Genomic DNA, 19,729 nt, shown 5'->3' with positions numbered 1-19,729 from the left:
TGGGAGGCACCGATGGCCACTTCCTCCCACGCCCGGCGGTGCCGCTTGGGCAAGAGCCGATTCCTAGAAAGCTCTGGAAGCTGCCCGTGCTGGCAGAGATGCTGAGGGCACAGGCACCACGCCCAGAGCTGGTTTGTGGGCTCACCCTGGGGCTGGTGGCACTGGGGGTCCCCAACCACCCTTCAGTCACACAGGGAATCTGCTCCAGAGGTGCCCAGGGATGTGCCCAGAGCTCTCCCAGAGCTGCCATGGTGGGACGAGGCTTTCAGCAGTGAGGAAGGCAGAGTGGATGGAAAAAGGGGGCATCCCCATGTGGCTGAGTGATGTCAGGAGACCCCTGGGCATCTCCCCTGCCCCAGAAAGTCCCTAAGGGCACCCCTGGCCTCTCCCCAATGGGTGTTTGTCCACCCCGGGCTGTCCCAGCTCCACCAGCTCCATTTCCTGCCACCGGGCCCACGCTCACATCCCATGACCACCAGCATCCCTCACCACACTCATCCCAGCCATGCAGAGACAGAGCCCAGTGCTGGGTGATGCCAGGGATCCCAGTTCCTGCCTCTCTCCAGCTTCCCAGCCCTGGGCAGGAGCTGGCACAGGCTGGAGCCCCATGATCACAAATTGCCGGGGGGAAGCCCTCGCCCACGGGTGCTTGGCTACACACACCCCACGGGCAGCAGCTCCCTCCTTCCTCCCCCACCCCATGGGCGCTTACAGAAAACCCCCTTCTCCTGTTCCAGCCCCTTCCTGTAAGGGGAAGCACCAGTGCCAATACCAAGCACGGGGCTGCCTCGGCAAATATTGACAGAGCCGGGAAGGCCACAAGCACCAGGTCCTGCTCTTTGCTCCGGGCTAACGGTAAAGAGCCGCCCCTAGGTGAGCAGAGGTGCCCGGTTAGGTCGGTGCCAGCTCAGGGTGGGACTCACGCCGGTGTCAGGCACGGTGAGGCCATCCCAGCCCATCCCAGTGCGTGCCACAGCTCCGTTATCCGCCCCACCCAGCCCCGCAGCTGCTCCCACATTGGGACCAGGGGCTGGACCCCTGGGAGCAGCAGGAAGGGGGCAGATGTGAAGGCCAAGGACAAGCAACACCCTCAGCTACCTCAAGTGCATCAGGGTCTCTCCCTCTGGCAGAGCCCAGGAGCTGCCAGGAGCTGAGCTCATCTCGGGATCAGATAGGGTCAGCCCAGCCCTGACTCACAGTCCCGCTGCCTCCTCCCTGGCCAGCACTGACCCAACCCCTACGGCACCACTCCAGGATCCCCCTGTGCCCCATTTCCCTTTGGAGCCCCCCCAAAACAGGGCTGGGAAGGGGGTGCCAAGGGAGCAGAGGCACAGCCCAGCCACGGGAGTGGGCTCCTAGTCACGGTGCCCTGAGGGAAGGGCTGGTGCCTGCTGGCCCTGCTTTCCCCTTTCTTGTGAGTCAACACCAGTGTAACTGGCAGAGGGGCAGCCACCCTGGCCCTGCCACCCCCTCGGGGACAGAGGTTCATGACAAGTCCAGGAGGATTCACTGCTGGAGCAGCTGACAGGGTGTGGGGACAGTCCCGGGGGAGCCTGTCCCAGCACGGTGTGGTGCTGGCGAGGCCGCAGTTACTCACCCGCTGCCAGTGCCGTGCTCACCGCAGACTGAACTCACGCAGAGGAATTCCAACAAGAACTCACACTCACGGGGAGGAATTCCCAATAAAAACTCACACTCACTGGGAGAAATTCTCAATAAAAACTCACGCTCACGTGGCAGGATTCCCAACAAGACCCCGCTTGTGGCTGACAGCACAGCAGGGAGGCATCCCTGCCCCACCCAGTGCAGTGCCCGCTCCTGGTCAGAGCACCACAGGCAGCCCACTGCCCACTCTGGGCCTGGGACAGGGTGAGGGGGACTCCCCTGCTGCCCACCACAGGGCTTGGCCACTGGCTCCCCATCATCCCCAGAATCGAGGGGTTTTGGGGAGCCCCAGAACCCCAAATGTAGATGAGGCAAAAGCTAGTTCTACAAAAGGATTGATTTATAGAATAAAAAAAATTAGGGGGGGGTCTCAGTCTTAAAGGTGCCATGAGACAGAGCAAGGGGATGGCTCCATGTACTGAGGGAGCAGCACCCCAGGAGATGCAGTGACAGAGGCCATCCCAGGCATCCAGGTTATCAGGGAAATCCCTGGGATCCTCAGGGATAACCCCTTGCCAGAGCAGCCCCACTCACAGCGCAGCGATGGCCTTGGCAGCGACACGGCGGCCCAGGGGCAGGCTGAGGTCAGTGATGGCCAGCACAATTTTGGGACTGGACATGGTGGACACCTTCACCAGCTCTGAAACCTGCCCAGGGACAGAGGAGAAGCACAGGTGAGTGTCACCAGGACCCTGGCACACCCCTAAGCAGGGACAGGGGTGTCACAGCTGCTGGACCCACCATGGTGAAGGGCATGAACTGGAGGATGCTCCCACGGCTGCCCTGCTCCAGGCACTCCACACACTCCTCCATGAACCACTGGACAAACTGGGTGTGGGTGCCAGCTGTCTTGGCTCCCAGGATGGAAGAGATGAGCAGGAATAGGTTTGCTGTGGGGACAGGGAGAGATCAAGTCAGGTCACTTCTAGGAGGCTGGGGGTGGCCCAAACTTCCCACTGGTGTCCAAGTGGCTGAATGTGACCCCACAGACCCATCCCCACCTTACCCAGCACCCGGTTCAGTGGGTCCCTCATGCTGACAGTGTGGAGCTGGGAGGCAGAGAGTGAGCTGCTCATGGAGCGATCTGTGGGCAGGAGCACAGATGGTCAGCAGCAGCCTCATGGCCCCCCTTGGCTGAGCCAACTTGCCCACCCAGACCAGCTCTGGCTACTCGAGGTCACCCAGCTCTGGGAGGGACTTTGCCATGAGCAACTCTGTGGAGCAGAAGAGGTTTGTGGCCCCCATACCCCGACACGGTCTGTGCTAATGGGGCACCCCAGAAACACAGCACAGATGGTCTCTGCCATCCCTGTCCCCTCTGCCAGCCCACATGGAGCCCGGGTGGGCTCCCCATGCTGCTCTTGGGGTGTGACACGTGGTGTCATGATTAGGAGCAGAGAAGAACGGCAGTGACACACGTTACACATCCTGTGTGTGAGCCAGATGTTCAACAGCTGCACAGCAGCTCTTCTATCTCACTGTCAGGGCGCAATCCAGCTATCAGAGCTGAGGCACGTCCAAATCTAGCAGCAAATCCTGGGACAGACCAGGGGGATTGAGCTAACCCCAGCTGTGAAGCACTGCTGGGCACTCCTGTGGGAAGAACTGGGTTAGCTCTGCTCCAACGGCATGGGAATACCCTTGGGAGGGCACTTGTGAACACCCCATGGTCCTCAGCTCCTGCCCAAATCTGCAGGATCCACCTTGTGCTGCTCTGAGGATGCTCACCAAAAAAAGAAAGCCCTCCCACACTTTTCTCATGGAATCACATGAGTTACATGGCAGCTGCAGGAAGCAGCATTTCCTCATCACTGCAGCAAATAGCCCAGAAAAGTCCTGAATGTCACTGGGAAGAGGTGGGACTGCCTCAGGAGGTAAAAAAAGATAAGGGAAAAGCCCGTATTTCAACAGTAATGAAACCAACTGAAACCGAAGGTCAATGGATGTGTCGAAAACTAATATATCATTTGGGTAAGGGGAGAAACAATGACCTGGGAACGTCCTGACTCACTGCCCAGGAGTGTGGGCAATGTATGTGGGAGCCATGACAGCATCCACGGGGCAGGATATGGACCCCCCGGCAGGTCCTGCCCAAGCTGTTGCAACCCATGACACTGCAGGGACACGGATGTGACCAGGGGGGCTCATCCGCTCTGCTGCAGCCTTGCTAACAGCAGTGGAATGTAAGGATTTGGCCCCAGACACCAGGAATGTCACCTCCATGTGGGGTGGCTGGAGAGCCACAAAGCCCCCCTGAGCCCCTCAGGTGTGGGGGGCTGGGCTGGGGGGCACTGGCACAGGGGGAAGTTGTAACCTCACCCTTTTAAGTTGTTCTGATCAGAGAAATGAAGAGTTTGGCCTTCCCCAAGCACAAAAGCTCTGGGATAACTCAAAAAACACTTGAGAACTCTAAATCCTCACCCAGCTGGTTTGGGATGGGAAGAGGTTTTGTGCAAATATACATTTCACACCCAAAAGGGACAGCAAGGCAGGGGAGCCATTCCCCCTCCCCTCCTGCACTTACTGGGGCTGGAGAGGATGTTGGAATCCTCCTCGTTGGAGCTCAGAAGCCGCATGAGCTTGGAGGGCTGTGTGTCATCCAGCGGGAACAGGCTGATGTAATCCTGGGGGAAGAGGGGTTCAGCCCTCACTCAGGGGGTCCTGGCTGCTCCCCTGCACAGGGCTGGTGACCCACCCTGGGCTCTGCACAGCCCCACAGCCCAGGATCTGATCTCTGTTCACCCACAGCATCCCAGCCTGGGCCAGACACATGCTGCACACACCTGTTACAGCCCCTTGCCCAGAAAAAAGAAGGGAGAATCCTGGATTGTAAGGTTGGAAGGCCTCACAGAGTCCAGAGAAGCTGGGCAGGGAGTCTGGCCTCACCCACCCACCCTCACCTTCCCCAGCCACTGCTGCTTTTGGGGACAGAGAGCCCCCAGCCAAACGCCACCCCACCTGGACATACCTCAATGTCCTCCCGGTGCCTCTTCTTCTGCCGGGCCGAGGCCTGGCCCTTGTTGTGGGAGGAGTAGGAGCTCAGGGCACACCACACAGAGAGCCTGGGGACAGAGCAAAGACATGGCCAGGTGCTGCCAGCCCACCTGATAATGGGGTGTGGGACAAAGCAGGTCCCTCTTCAGAGGGGGACAGCAGGGAATGGTGACCAGAGTGGGAACAGGTGGCACTGCTGAAGGCAGAGTGGGATTTTGGCAGCTGGGACTCTCATCCCAGCACAGACCACTTCCCCATCTCCCCAGACAGGCCTCGAGGAGACAGTCAGTCCCTGTGGGTCTGGAGTCTTACTTGGCCAGGGCCTTCCCAGGGGGGTCCATGAGGGTGTGCCATTTGGAGGAGTCCGTCAGGAGGTTGGGCAGGATGTGTCCCAGCAGTGTCAGTGTCAGCTGATGCATGTCCAGGCAGAAGATGGCATAGAGCAGCTCCACAGCCCTCAACGTGTGCTCCTTCCGTGTCTCCTTCAGCAGCTCCTGCAGGACAGAGGGCAGGGAGGAGGAGGCATGGCAGGGGTGGGCCTGCCCTGCCCTTCTCTAGCACCCAGAACTGCCCCAGCAACACCCAGGAACACTGGGAGCTCAAGTCAGGGCTGGCCTCAGCGCCCTGCCCAGTGCTGGGGGTCCCTCCTGCCCCCTCGTACCTTGACCAGGTTGTTGCAGAACCAGTAGACACCCCCCATGTGCAACAGGGTGTCGAAGATGTGGATGGAGCGGCTGTCAACCCAGCCCTTCTCCAGCACCTTGGTGAACACACTGGTCAGCACCTCCTTGATGGGCTTCTTGGGGGGCAGAAGATTCCAGTAGGGAATGGTGTCCATGCCAGTGGAAGGGAATTTGATCTGTGTGGCTGTTTGCTGCAGGACATCTGCACACATGTGCTCCAGGATGGAGCTCATGATCACCACGCTGCGGCAGAAAGATGGTGTCAGGCAGGCACTGGGAAGGGAAGGACACTGCACTGGGAAGGGAGAGCAGGGCAGGAGATGGCACAGCACTGGGAAATGAAAGCAGGGCAGGAGATGGCAGAGCACTGGGAAGTGGAAACAGGGAAGATGGCATGGCACTGTGAAGTGGAAACAGGGAAGATGGCACAGCACTGGGAAGAAGAAGAAGGGCAGGACACAACAGCACTGGAAAGTGGAAAGAGGGCAGGAGGCAGCATGGAAGTGGGAAGTGCAAGCAGGCAGGATATGACATGAGATCAGGAAGTGAAATCAGGGCAGGAGGCCATGACTCTGGAGAGCAGAAGGGCAGGAAATAGCACAGCACCAGGAAGTGGAAAACGGGAAGCAGGGCAGGAGATGTGGCACTGGCAAGTGGAAGCAGGACAAGAACAGGCCTGTGCCCTGGAGCTCACCGCTCATTGTAGAACTGGAGCGTGTTCTCCCCATACAGAGGGGTGGCGAGCTGCCGGATCATCTGCAGGGATTTCTCCCGCTCATCCAGGCCCAGCATGCGGACGTGGGCCACCAGCCAGGCCACAGCACACACCGCCATGCTGCACACCTTCCCCTTGATGTTGTCCGTGATTTTCTAGGAGGAGACGGAGCAGAGGGTGAGCACAGACAGGTGGATGCACAGCCATCACCTCCCAGGGCTGTGGTTCCCTCCCCGACTCTGGGTCCAAGCCCTTCTCTCCTCCATGGGTGACACTGTCCCTGTTAGTCCCACTGCCACAAGCTGAAGCAGGAACAAGGGGCTGGAGCCACATCAGTTCCCCACTCTCAAGTCACAATGAGCTCCAAGGTGTTTGCCAGAGCGATCAGGGCAGAAGAATAGGGGAGCTGAGAACTTCTGGACTCTCAGCCCCTTCTCAGGACACAGCACAGCCCTGCTGTGCCCCACACCAGCCCCACCTGGATTGACTCAAAGGTGAGAACTCCATTCTCCCAGGCGTTGAGGATCTCCAGAATGGCAGCTGAGATGCTCAGACACACCTCGTGCCACTTCATCTGCCTGTTGGGCGGAGATGGGGATTCAGACACAGCTATGGGGCCAGGGGAGCTGGGCTGGGGACTGCCCCCCAGGCCTGGCAGGGTGGGCATGTGGGTGGGCTCTTACACCAGCTTCATCTCGGAGGAGTTGTTGAGGAGAGCAACCAGGGACTCCACCTTGGTGGAATCTGGGCGGAAGCAGGGGTGGTCGGGGTTGAGGATCTTCCCCTCCTCGGGCATGCAGGTCAGCATCCAGGTCTCAAAGAAGGGCACCTCACCCGGAGGGTTGGAATCTGACAGGATCACCTGGAAAGGAACCAACACGGGGTCTGCATCCCACAGGGACCCTGCTGGGGACCTCCATCCTGGGGCCTGTCCTCCACCTTGGGGTCTGTCCCCCACCCTGGGGTCTGTCCCCACCCGGGGGTGCTCACGGCTGTGGGAACAGCGCCGCCCTGTGGCCTGGAGGGGGACAGAGGCACTGGTCAGCCCCCAGTAAGGCACTGGTCAGCCCCCAGTAAGGCACTGGTTTCTCATCTATGGACTGAGATTTCCCCCAGTACAAGGGGACTCCCCAGCAGAACACAGCCCAGCTCAGAGGAGAGATGCCAGGCCAAATGCAAATGTGGCCACGGGGTCAGTCTCCTGCTCAAGAGGGTCCCTTGTGCCCCAACGCCATCAAGCTGTGCACAGGGTCCCCAGGGTGGGGGTCACACAGCCCAGCTGGGAGGGTCCTGTGGGGGCCACGAGCTGGGAACCCCACACGTCACTTCCTCCCCTCAGCCTATGTCACCCAGGGGACACTATTTCTGTCCAAAAAAGTTTTACACATCTGCTCAGCAGCAGCTGGGCAGAAAAGTCACCGGACTGGGAGGATGGGGGATGGGATCTCATTGGAAAGCCCTGGGCACATCCGTCCCTGCCTGGAACCCCCCTCCCTGCTCCCCAGGCCAGCTGGGAAGGACCCGTCTCTCCCCCTCTCCACACTTTCCAGTGTTTCGGTATCGTTTCACCTCCCAACACACACAGATGTCGAAACCTGGCAAATTTTCATGCAACCAAAGCACTGTTTCCTGAGCGAGGCTGTGAGTTCCTCCTTGGATGGCTGAGGGCTGACACTGCCTGGCCGTGTGACCCCTCAGCCAACCAGTGCCAAACTGGAGGGACAAACTGGGAGGGGTCTGGCGAGCTCAGAGGCCATTGGAAGCAGCATTCCCTCTGGTCCCACTGCCTATCAATGGAGCACAACCCAAGTCTTCAGGGAGGCAACAGCTAGTCCCACTCCATCATCTGGCACCTACAGAGCCCCAGGAACAGATATCCAGGTGACAGGTGCTGGGTGCTGTGCCCTGGGCTATGAAGTGGCTTCAGGGACAGCAGGGACAGTGGCAGGCTGGCCACTAGAGGAGGCTGACATACTGCAGCAGTGCAGGGGCTGAGCTGGCAGGGTGAGAGCCCCTCACAGGATCCAGCCCCATCCTCTCATCCCCTCGGAGGATCCTTACCTCTGAGCCATAGGTCTGGGCTACATGGCACAGCATGAGGAAGGAGATGTCAAAGAGCAGAGCCCGGACTGAGCCACTCTTGGCTGAGGAAGGAGAAATAAAGACCTTAGGGCTCTCTGGCCTCGGCAGGATGAGGGAGGAAGAACCCCACGAGTGCAGGAGCCAGGCTCCTGCTTCCCCAGCACAGCTTTTTTTACCCCCACCCAGTGCTTCTGTGTGAACAAGGGGATGTGCCAAATGCCTCCCCCCACCTCATCAGGCTCTGCTTGAGCCCCCAGAGCAGCTCTGGCCACCCTCTGGGTAGCCCCAGCCCAAGCAGGGCCCCCCTCACCATGGAAGGTCAGAGCACTCCGAAAGTTTCATCACACAGAGTCAGAGTCCTTATCTGGGCTGTGCTGACACATCACCCCTTCCAGGGAGGCAGCTGAGGGGCCCCCTGGGCTCAGCTGGGGACAGGGAGCCCTTGGGAACACCCCACATTCAGGATGGACACACACACGAGGGCAGGGGATCCCCAGATCTCTGCTGGCACATGGCCTGTGCCCCCTGTGCCCCTCCCTGCCAGCACCCCCAGCAGGGTCCAGCACAGCTCAGCTTGCTCCAGAGCCACAGCCAGTCCCAGTTTAATCCAGCCAGGCCCCAGAGCATCCCAGCACAGGCAGCAGAGGGGGCACAGCTCCAATCAACCCACGCACAGACACACACACACTTACGGATTTCTCCGGTGATTTGCTTGGTGAATTCATTCAGCCTGGAGGGGCAGAGTGTGGCAGCAAAGCATGAACAGTCCAACCAGACAACTCCCAACCCTGACACAAGCAGGGGACTGCCTAGCCTGCAGATTCCCCCCTGAATTCCATCCCAGCACGGAGGGGCAGGAGACACAAGGCCTGGCTCTGCAGACACCCTCCAGCACGGCAGGGACAAGTCACCTCCTCCCTGTCTCCGCTCCCTGCGGCCACTCAGGTCCAGCCATGCTGCTCATTCCACACCCATGGGCTCTCCCCAAAGCCAGCTCTGCCCAGGTGTGGGGGGGTTTTGGAGCACAGACCCCCAGACAGACCTCCCATGCACCCTGGGGCTGGCATGGGTCATACTGCCTCGGGGAGCCATCACACAGCCCCACATGTGGGCTGGCATGTGTGCACTAACCAGGCCATGTGTGTCTGGGGACAGCAGGGACAGCCAGCCCTGCATCCAGGGCTCTGCCATGGCCTTCAGTTGTGTGAACACCCCCAAACCAACCTGGCTCCAATTCTCTGCCCTGTTCACACAGAGGCAAAGATAGGTGCCTCCCTGAGATCCCAGCCCTCGCCAGTGCTCCACTGGGCCAGAGGCACATTCAGCCGTGTCTGGGGAGCAGTTTAGGGGGCTGCCTGCTCCCCCCAGCCCCCTGATCACCAGGGACTGCGTCCCTGTATCCACCAGGTGGACACTCACTTGACAAACTTCCGAGCGAAGGATTTCAGCTTTCCAGTGGCTGCTGCTGCTGCCAGCAGCAAGTCCAGGCTCTTCCCAGACAGCATGTGACCCAGGACCCCCAGCAGGCCCTCAGGGGACTTGGAGTGATCTGCATCCATGGTCTACAAGCAAAAAAGGAAAGAGAAATCATGGGCAATGTGTGCTACAGAGCATCAGCAAACTCCAGCTTTTGGGGTACAGAACTGATCAGCTGCAAGAGCTGTCCCTGATGCCTGGGGGAGCAGGGACGTGCTAGATTTGGGAGAGGTGGGATGGAGCCCACTGAGTTTCTGCCACCAGCAGGAAAACATCCCCTGTCACTCAGCAGCAGCAAAACAACCAGAGTGACACAGGGACATGGGGAGTCCCCAAGGAACAAGGGAGATGCACACGGGGAGCAGCTGAGCGAGATGGGCAGAGCTGGCTGGGCTCAGGCTGCTGGCACTGATGACATTCCTCCTGACAGCTCCTCCAGCTTCCCAGGAAGGAGGAGGGGAGCTCCTAGACTCCACAATGGAGCAGCAAGGCTTGAGTGATTCCTCTGCTCCTCCACCCCATGCCAAAGGGAGATCCAGCACCTCCCAACCACTCCAGCTGCCTGGTTAACTGATGCTGCTGGCAAGGGGCTGAGCCCAGCCAGCCCAGCACAGGTCCAGGAGAGGACTCACCTTCAGGATGTTGGTGACAGTGGGCTCAGCCCTCAGGATGAGCCCTGGGTTTGGCTGGATGTTGGCATTCTCGGCCGATTTCAGGGACGGAGAGTTTTCCTTGTCTGCCGCCCTGGGGGACCCCAAAGAACGATCAGTGGTACAAATCCATCATGGTGCCTCCCTCCCTCCCCCCACTGGCACCCCCAAAGGACAGCCACTGCCTCAGGCCACCACCAGCTACCACTCCAAGGGGACAGACTCTGCCTGTACCCAACCTGTCCCAAAAGCAGCATCCTGTCCCCCCAGGCCGTGTCCCAGTTGCAGTCCCACAGTGCCAGCACAGCTGCTCCCTCATGCTCCCCCCGAAAACCAGGTGCTCCAGCCCCACTTCTGGGGGGTTTCCCAGACTTTGGTATGGCTGTACCGTTTGTCGATGAGGTTGTTCATGTTGGCCTCAGAGAGCAGCCCCTGCTTGCTGCACTCCTGCAGGAGCAGACTCATGCAGTTGCAGCTGGAAGAGAGAGGAGAGCTGTAGCCGCAGGGACAGCATTCCTGTCACTCCAGACAGGGCCACAGGGCTGGGGGACTCCTGATCTGCCCTCTTGGCCCTGTCCCACCCCTCCAAGAGTGCTGCAGTGTCCAGAGCAGCTCTGGGTGTCACACAGCGTCACCCATACGTGACAAACTCACTGCCTCACTCATGTAGCAGCAGCAGGTCCTCAGGCACAAGAAATGGGATCAGAAACTAACCCAGCCCTGCCAGGAGCTTCCCCAGCACCCTGCACTGGGGACAGGGTGGATGTGCCATGTGGCCATGTGGCAGCTCTGGCCATGGTGAGCACTCACTTGCAGCGCTGGTCAGCTTTGTCGAGCAGAGGGGTCAACTTCAGCAGGAACTCAAAGGCACAGTTCACATCTTCAGTGAAATCCTGTCGAGCACAAAGCCAGGCACTCAAGCTCACCATGCTGCTGGCACAAGCCCACCTCCCCCTGCCCCCACCTGCTCCATTAGGGAAGGTTCTTGGGACAGCAACCATTTCCCCATGCAGGCCAGGCACAGCACCATCATGACACAGTCCCCACAGACAGCCCTCCAGACTCACCTTGTCCCCTTGGGGATACTTCTTGAGTTTAACCAGCACTTGGGGCATCTGAAAGACACAGTGTGACATCAGGGCAGACCCCATTCCACAGCTGGGACCCCCCAGCAGCACCAGCCCATGCCAACACAGCTGCACACAGCTGCTCTCCCAGCCCGGGGAAAGCAGCATTTCTGGAGCAGTGCGTGCACCTGGGAGACTTTGTGCCCCTGTTCCCCTCCATGGTATCCTTCCACCATCACCTGGAACCACATTTTCCCCACAACACGCCAGGAAAACCCACTCTGCCAAACAAAGTGAGGCTGGGCTGAAAGGAAGCCCGTGGACAGCAAAGTTGATGCTTAGCAGGTTGGTAGGAGGGCTGGGGTAGGCTCAGGCGGGATGGACCCCAATAGGCACATTGTGGAGAATGGGGGCATCCTGAGAAGCATATTGTGGGGTGTGGGAGACATATTGTAGGGTGTGGAACACCCTAAAGGGCATATTTTGGGGTGTGGGGGCACCCCAAGGGATATCCTGAGGGGCACACTGTGGGTGGGAGGCACACTGTGGGGTGTAAGGCACCCCAAAGGACACACTGTGGGGTGGGGGCGCCTCAAGGGGCACACTGTAGGGTATGGGCACCCCGAAGGGCACACTGCAAGAGAAAAGGACTAATTTCTCTGGCAGAGCTCAGGGCTCAGCAGGAGCCAGGCATGCAGGGAAAGGGCAGCAGCAGGTGGGGACTCGGCACTGGGGCTGTGCCCTACCTTCAGGAAGGTGAAAGCTGTCCACTTGAGCTCCTCCGTACCCTCGGGACACTCGATGAGGCCCACAAAACAGGCCTTCCAGATCTCCAGCACGAAGAGCGGGGAGGGGATGCGCTGTGGGACACACACACAAACTCCCCCAGTGCTTGGCTGGCAGCAAAGCACATCCCCCCACCACACACAAACCCTGAACCCCTGTGGAGGTGTTGATGGACTCCCGCTGCTCGCTTGGACCAGGATCAGCACAAGGAGGCACATGGCACGGAGCTGCGGCCAGGCCTCACAGCCCCAGGCTGCCTGAGCAGAACACACTCTCACTTCTGTACCTGCATCCTCTTCACCATCATCAGCTGCTCCACCAGTGGCTGGGTCTCTCCCGTGAGGTTCATGGTGCCCTCCAGCAGCACCACGGCGTGCACGGTGGGGAAGCCTGTCTTGTTCAGCTGCTCTGAGTGGACGGAGAGCATGGTGGGGATGCTGGGTGGGAGAGGACAGCCCAGGGTCACTGGAGCCCTGCAGGGACAGATTCCTGCCCCTCCTGTCCCACTCCCATTCCCTGGCCAAGCCCCTGACCTTTGCCACCCCAGGGCAGGACATACTGGAACACCTGTGCCTGGGAACTCCAAGGCACAGCCAAGCCCCCAGGCCCTGGGAGTAATTCCAGGGGATCCAGAGCAGGGACAGCAGCTCTGGTGTGGCCAGAGCACCTGAAGGATGATAAAGGGCCTCAGGGTCACCAGAGGAGCAACCCCTGGGTAAGACTCCTGCGCAGCAAGTTACCACTAGCCCTGTCCTCTCTCCTCTGGGCAGCCCTTGCTGGAGCAGGGATCTGAGCTGGGAAGGGAAAGGGAAGCAGGGAGCCAGTGTGGAGGGAGGCAAGAGGCTCTTGGCCCTCAGAGCATGGAGTTTGGGGGACTCAAAGTGGGGCTCAGACCCATTTTTCCCCCCAAGCCTATGGAGTAGCAGCACACAGCCACCTCTTGATGAGGGACACGCAGTCATCAGCCTGGCTCCGCAGCGGGGAGGTGCCCAGGTTGTTCAGGTTCTCCCCCAGCTTGATGAGAGACTGCTCCACAGTGCTCCAGGAGGCTGGGGAGGGAGAGCAAGGATTCAGCAGGCATGCAGGGAAGCCAGACAGGCCAGCTGCAAGGCCTAGAGCAGCACAGAGGGACTGCAGAGGCTGGAGCTCCCTCCTGGTGCTGCGAGCCCAAACCAGGGATCTGTGTGCCCCCAGCAGGTACCACCCTAAGCCTGGCCTGGCACAGCCTCCTGGCCAGACACAGGCACAGACGAAGGCGTGGGGCTGTGCCAGGCTGTCGGAGCACAGGGCTTGCCACGCGCCCAGGAACAGCTCACGCAGCCTTCACATTAATTCTGCTCCTCTTCCAAGGGCAGCACGGAGAGGAGGGGGCAGAGGGTGGCACGGAGCCAGGGAGAAGACGGTTACAGCAACAGGGCTGGAAGATGGATAGGCTTGGAACCGCAGGGACAATGCGGCAGGAGCAGGCAGGGGGAAGGGAGAGGTGGCAATGACATCTACCCAGGGCCAGCGCGCGGGGCAGGGACATACATGTCTCCTCCAGCTTTGCAATGTGGATCAGGGCACGGTTCTTGGTGCTGCTGAGCATCTTCTCCAGCCGCTCCAGGCACATCTTCAGCTGGTTCTCTGCCGCTGCCTGCTCCAGTGGCTCCTTCACCTTCTCGGCATAGAAGGTGGCGCAGCGCAGGAGCCAGGTGAGGGCACTCAGCAGTGCCCGGCACAGGCTGATGCACTCCTCAGCCTTGCCATGGCAGCTGGGACAGGAGAGAAGCAAGAATATGCTCACTGTGTGCAGGGAAACTGAGGCACAGACACAGGGTAGGCTGCGGAACCCAAACCCAGGTCCCGCGCTCCCAGCCCACTCCTCTGCTGCAGATCCCAACCTGTTCATCCCAGCAGCATTCCTGCTGTGGCAGGGGGAAGGAGACACCCCCACCCCCCACCATGCAGCCTCCTCACTACCCACTTCACTACAGGGAAACTTTCCAAGCTTTTAATCAAATTATCTTGCTAAGAGAGGCTCAGCATCGATCAGTGCACTGCAAGAGGTGAACGCTTTCCCCTCCTGATGCACAAATCATTGGGGCCAGAAGTTTTGATGAAATTAAGCAGAGGATCAGAGCAGGCAGGAGCGGATTAAGGGCCGGCTCTGCAGTTGGCCAGCGACAGCTCCTTGTCAACATCTGCCACTGATGCATATTCATTGCTGCTGCTTCATTTCATCTCATTGAAGAGCCTTCCTCATACTCCTCCTCCCACCGTCCCTGTCGCACGCTCCCACCTCCTAGAAGAGGCTGTCAGGGGTTAACAGGAAGATTTCTGAGCTTTCTAAAAAAGTTTTTGTGGCCTGAATTGTCTGGACTCCCCTGGGTCCTGCAACACCAGCGGAAGAGCATAAAGGAAAAAAACAAGGCAGCGCCTGGGGCAGCAAAGGCAGGACCAGACGGGGACATGCCGCCGAGGCCTGGGAAGGTGAAGGGGGAAAGGAAACAGAGACCCTCAGACCATGGGTCTTAAATCCACCCCAGCTCCCTGAGCTGGGCAGGAAAGGTGAGGTTAAACCATGGTGAGGTTTATCCCCGAATAGGGGGATTTCCTGCAGTTTCCCACAAAGCTGGTGGGGCTTGGATTCCCTCTGCTGCTCCTGTGCTGGCACTCAAGAAGCAGCAACTTGGGAATGGACACAGAGCTGGAGGGGGAACCTGCCCTCCTCTACCACTGCAAGTATCCTGGGATCAGACAGGACCCCCAGGCTCCACTGGCTCTTGGTTCTGCCCATGGCACAGCCAGGGCAGAGACAGCAGCGCTGGAACATCCCACAGTACCTGAGGCGGTCACAGAACATGTCCATGATCTCCAAGAGCGACTGGACACACAAGTCCCGGGAGAAGTCATCGAACTAGAGCAAGGGAACACAGAGGGACTTCAGATCGGGCTACCCGGCTCCAGCAGCTCCCGAAACAAGCTTAAGCCCTTCCTCCAGGGCCGGGCCAGGCACTGCGGCCGCAGGACACTCCCCCTGGCAGCTGCCCAGAAGCCACTTGAATGAGAAGTAGGTCAGGATTGTCTGTCGGCCAGGTCGTGCCCTCCCGGGCTGGTGAGAGGCAGCGGGGCTGCGGCAGCAGGGCCGGGGCTGGGTTTTCTCTGCAGCCTCAGGCCGGGGCTGCGCTGCCCCGGCGCGGTGGTGGTGGCCGGACGCCAGCCCCCTGCCCATCCCCAGCTCGGTGGGGCTGGCAGCGCCAACAGCCCGGCTGGCCGCGGGGCTGGGGGCGGGGGGCAGCAGAAGCGCGGCCCCCCCGCCTCCTCCCGGAGCAGATGGGGAGCCCCGCCGGGCCGGAGCTTGCCCGCAGCTCCGCGCTGGGCCCATGCTGCGCTGAAGGAGGAAGGCTCGGCTGTCAAGGTCAGCGCTGCTCCCGCCCCTCCGAACGGGCAGCGACGCGGCACCGGTAACAGCAACGAGCCCGAGCCTTTCGGAGCAGAGCTGGGCTGGGCTCTGCTCTACCCTCCTCCAGGAGCGCACCCTTTTCCTGTGGATTGGCGCTGGGCCCACTGGGGGTGTCCCCACCTCACCAGGGCTTCATGGAACAATTCTGAGCCCAGCCTGAAGTCCCCCAAAATTTTCAACGCTGACTGCCAGTGGCGTTCTCCTCCCATCCCCAAAACAGTGAGGTGGGGGAAATCATTCTCCATTAAATCATTCCTCCTTTGGTCACCCTGAGTAGGGGGCCTGAGATCACCCTGACAAGGAAGAGAGTGGGGGCTCTGTCACAGCCTGAGAGGGGCTTCTCAACACCAAGCAGAGGCAGCCATGGAGGGCTTGTCCCCATGGAAGCAGCACAGGGACACCAAGCACCCGTGGGAAGCCACAGCTGAGCGTGGTGTGTGGCTGGAGCCGCATGGCCCAGGCCCTGGCAGCTCCTCCACGGCCAGCTCCAATCCCCACAGCGCTGCCAGCACCGCCGGCCGCGGCGGGATGTGGTTTCCGGCGGTTGGGATGGGGTTACACACAAGGCAGGAGCCTGCCAGGGCCCCCAGGGCAGAGGGACCAGGCATTCACATCCCCAAAACCCACTGGGACCCGTGGCAGCCCATCCCCAGGGGGACATGGAAAGGCTCAGGCACTAATCTGCGCTGGCTGCCCACTGCTGACTCAGCCCAGGACGTCGCTTTCCACTTGACCTATATTTGGTGGGAGCTGTGGGGAGGGAAAGGGATTCGTGGGGTTGTGGGTAGAGAGCGAAACCTCTGAGAGCACCTGCCAGAGCCGTACCTTGCTGATGGCCGTCAGCACTGTGGAATAAGACACCATCTACAAAACAGAAAGCCAAAACAAGCGCGGTGTCACAGGGGCCGTGTGCCAGCACCGCGCTCGTTGCTGAGGAACGGCAAGGTCAGGGCATGGCCCCGCTGCCTGTCACCGCAGACAGGGCCGGGGCCGGGGCACTGACCCGGCACAAATCCAAACAGACATTTTTAGGTGATCGCTGATGTGTTTCACACAAACTTTAGGCGATATTAAATGCCAGGATATGAAAGCGTGGAGCTCGCAGCGAGTGCAGAGGCTCTCGGGGGGCAGAATTCCCACCCCGGGCGATGGCAGAGGCTATTTATGGAAACATCCCTGCCCAGGGCACGCGCTGAGCCCTCCACTGCCTGCCCCAGCCCAGGACAGGCTCACACGAGGATTTAGGATGTCTGCCCAGTGCCAGAGAGGCTCCGATGGGGGATTTGGGGTGCCTGCCCCGCCACAACCAGCACCCCAATTGCTTTGCCCACCTCGCTGAGGCTGCAAGGTGACTGCTAGCAGCACTGGCAGGTCCTTACCTGGGAGCTGATGGCATATTTCAGGTAGGACAAGATGAGTGGGTTTGGGGATGGCCCAATCATGGCCTGCTCCAGGAGAGCCTCTGCAAGAAAAGACAGGGGTCCCAGGTCAGCACGTGGGGACACACAAACACACTCTGCTCTGCCCTCATCCCACAGGGAAGCTGGCAAAATCCAACTGTGCCAACCACAGTGACTCCACACCACTTTTCCCCTAAATTCACTGAATTCCACAACTTTCTAAACCCTGACGGACACAAGTCAGTGAATAATTCAGGCAGAGCACAAAGCCTTCTGCTAACACAGCTCTCCCTGGGCACTCCAGTCCCGAAACTGCTGCTGCTGCTCTCCACATTCCCCTCCCTCCCACTTCTTGCCAGGAGGCTCCTGTAGCCTCCACCGAGTGGCTTTTGCCCAGGCACCTGGGGCTGAGCTTGGGGCCACCAGTCCCCTCCACTGGGCGCAGCCCTGCCCGTCTGGCCCTCGGTGGCCCGAGGGGCTCTGCCCGTCCCATCTGCTCAGCCAAGCCTTTAATTGCCCATTTGAACCATGGCAGAGCGCAGGAAGCACCTCCCCGAGCAGGCCCCGGGCTGCAGCGCAGGCTGCAAGTAGGTCAGAGCACCCAGATGTAAAAGGGGGAGCAGCAGCCGGATGGGAAGTTGTCGCCCCAAAGCCGAGGAGGAGGAGCTGCCGCCGGATCCTGAGCGCGGGAGTGGGAGACTCCCTGGGTCTCGCTCCAAGGCTGAATCCTGGGCCAAGAGCGTCTGGGACGAGGACAGAAGGCTGGTGGCAGCAGTCCCCTCCCCAGCCCATCCCAAAGTGTCACCACGAGCCAGCCACATGCTGCTCCCCGCTGCAGACGTGTCAGCAGCGATCTGCTGGGCCCTGCCGTGATCCTGGCAGCTCGTGCCAGCTTTCCATCCTTTGTACTTCCAAGCTGAAAGGCATGGGCTTGGGAAAGGACAGCTCTGGGGGCTGTGGTGAGGAAGGGAGCTGCTGCTACAGCCATTGGGACCTCGGGAATAGGGTCTTCCTGTGTGCATACAATGCTTGGAGTCGAGGCCAGCATCCTGCCCGTGTGGCTCCCAAAAGGAAAAGGGGACATGGCTTCTTCCCCTCCTGGCAGAGGAGTTGCCCCCAACGAAGCCACTGAGCCCTGGCTAAGTGTGTGCCAGGAGAAACCTGTTCCTGCAGAAATAACAGGGAATTATAATCTCTGGCTCTGTTTTTGGGGATACACAGATGAACCCACGCCAAGCATCCCGCAGGCCTCGCTGCCAGCAGAGCAGGAGCCGGTGCCACCAGGGTGGGAACAAGCACCAGGGAGCCCCAGGGACCAGCTGGGCAGCAGCAGGACTGGCCCTCTAGCCAACCACCCCCAGCAAATCCATCCAGAGTAAATCCATCTCCCCACGGCCAGAGCTCCACTTGGCCCCTCCAGCCCCACCTCGGAGAGGACAAACCCAGCTGGGGCAGCTCTGCAGTGGGGACAGAGTGTGACAAAAAACAGACACTGACAGAAAACCCACTGGGAGGATAGAGGGAGGGGGAAAACATCCACAGGGGAAAGATCCCCGCACTTAGAGGAGTGAGAGCTGTTCCCTGTGTGGGGCTGGTTCCTTTAAAACCCCCTGGAGCAACAACCCCCAGCTCTGTTTATTTATCCAGGGACTTGCTGCACAGGGAAAATCCCAGCACCAGGTTTCTATAATTAGCAGGAGAGCCTGGCAAATCTTTAAACCAGTCCCAGCCTTTGGCAGGATTTGTGTGAAATGCCCTTGAATTGGGCTGGGAAGCCAGGGTGGGAGCAGCCTTGGGAGCAGCACCTGGCTCCTGTGCAGTGCTAGAATCAGGAAGCCAAGGAATCATTAAGGCTGGAAAGACCTCCAAGAGCATCCCACTGCTAACCCAAGTCCCCAAAAGCCATTTCCACATGTTGACTCCACCACAGCCTGTTGCAATACCTAACCACCCTCTCCATGAAGAAATTTTCCCTAATTTCCAACCTAATCCTCTCCTGGCACAACCTGAAGCTCCTTCCCTTGTCCCAAAAGCCAGGCTGTGCTGACCCCTGAACCCTCCCACGTGGTAAAGCGGAGAGAATGACACCATAACAGAGCCAGTGGGGTGGGAAAGGGGTAGGGGAACAGTCGGGAATGGGCTGAAGTGGTTGGGAAAGGGCACTTTAGCATGAAAAGCGGTGTGGGAACGGGGGTAGGAGGGGCCAAAATGCAACAGGGACCCCAAAACACCCCTGTCTGCACCCTAAAGAGGGGAACACTGAGGACAACACCTCAATAACAACGTGGGGACCCCCAAAACACCCCTGTGTGCCCAGAAAAGAGGGGGAACCCCCACGCCGCCCTCCGGACCTGCCAGGTTGAGGATGTCCCAGGTGGCTCCGCGAGGGAAGAACCGCTTCATGTTTATGGCCCATTGATAGTCGCTCCAGCGCTCCTTCCAGGCCTGCAGGATGGCCTGCTTCAGGTTCACCACCTTCATGGTCACCCTGCGGACGGAGAGCTCAGGGCGGAGAGGACGGAGCCCTGACCCCGCCGGGCAGGGCAGAGCGGGCCGGGGAGCGCGGGGAGGCGGCCCGGCGGCTTTGGAGTGGGGCGGTTGGGGGTCCGCCCGCGCTCTGGGGCTGGGGGAGCTGGGAGCTGTCCCGGAGCCCCCCGAGGTCCGGTACCCGCGGGTCCCGCAGGGTCCCGCCGCCCCTCACCGCGGCCCGGCGCCGCCCTCAGCGCCTGGGCACCGCCATGGTGGCACCTGCCAACAAGCCGCGCG

At 60.1% G+C, this 19,729-nt stretch overlaps 1 protein-coding gene and 1 non-coding gene across 2 annotated transcripts; both read right to left on the bottom strand.

The window, feature by feature from the left end:
* Positions 1-1,984: 1,984 nt before the first annotated feature.
* MED24 (mediator complex subunit 24) lies at positions 1,985-19,729 on the bottom strand. Its single transcript, XM_085083358.1, has 25 exons — positions 19,315-19,729; positions 16,943-17,025; positions 16,389-16,427; positions 14,944-15,017; positions 13,649-13,872; positions 13,056-13,167; positions 12,405-12,555; positions 12,079-12,192; positions 11,333-11,380; positions 11,076-11,158; positions 10,654-10,740; positions 10,248-10,359; positions 9,559-9,701; positions 8,832-8,869; positions 8,119-8,201; positions 6,741-6,919; positions 6,536-6,635; positions 6,037-6,212; positions 5,321-5,585; positions 4,972-5,153; positions 4,634-4,727; positions 4,190-4,289; positions 2,672-2,749; positions 2,407-2,555; positions 1,985-2,312 (listed from the first exon to the last, which is right to left on the bottom strand). Exons 1-25 carry the CDS (start codon positions 19,442-19,444, stop codon positions 2,196-2,198), a joined length of 2,961 nt encoding a protein of 986 aa, XP_084939484.1. The 5' UTR covers positions 19,445-19,729; the 3' UTR covers positions 1,985-2,195.
* On the bottom strand, positions 8,443-8,541 carry LOC146426627 (small nucleolar RNA SNORD124). The gene has a single exon (XR_014846185.1). It is a non-coding gene; the product is annotated as a small nucleolar RNA SNORD124 (small nucleolar RNA).

This window comes from Lichenostomus cassidix, chromosome 27 (assembly GCF_008360975.1).
Source record: "Lichenostomus cassidix isolate B80296 chromosome 27, HeHo_3.0, whole genome shotgun sequence".
In the NCBI taxonomy this organism is placed as follows: domain Eukaryota; kingdom Metazoa; phylum Chordata; class Aves; order Passeriformes; family Meliphagidae; genus Lichenostomus; species Lichenostomus cassidix.
Note: the sequence above shows the minus strand (reverse complement) of the source record. Positions and strands in the feature narration are given on the sequence as shown.

Bases quoted from the DNA above. Each gene is read 5' to 3' on its own strand.
- MED24 (XM_085083358.1), bottom strand. From the start codon at position 19,444: ATGAAGGTGGTGAACCTGAAGCAGGCCATCCTGCAGGCCTGGAAGGAG. The intron at 17,026-19,314 runs GTCCGGAGGGCG...CTTTTCTTGCAG, and splicing joins GGACATCCTCAACCTGGCAG to AGGCTCTCCTGGAGCAGGCC. The intron at 4,290-4,633 runs GTATGTCCAGGT...CTCTTCCCCCAG, and splicing joins GGCACCGGGAGGACATTGAG to GATTACATCAGCCTGTTCCC.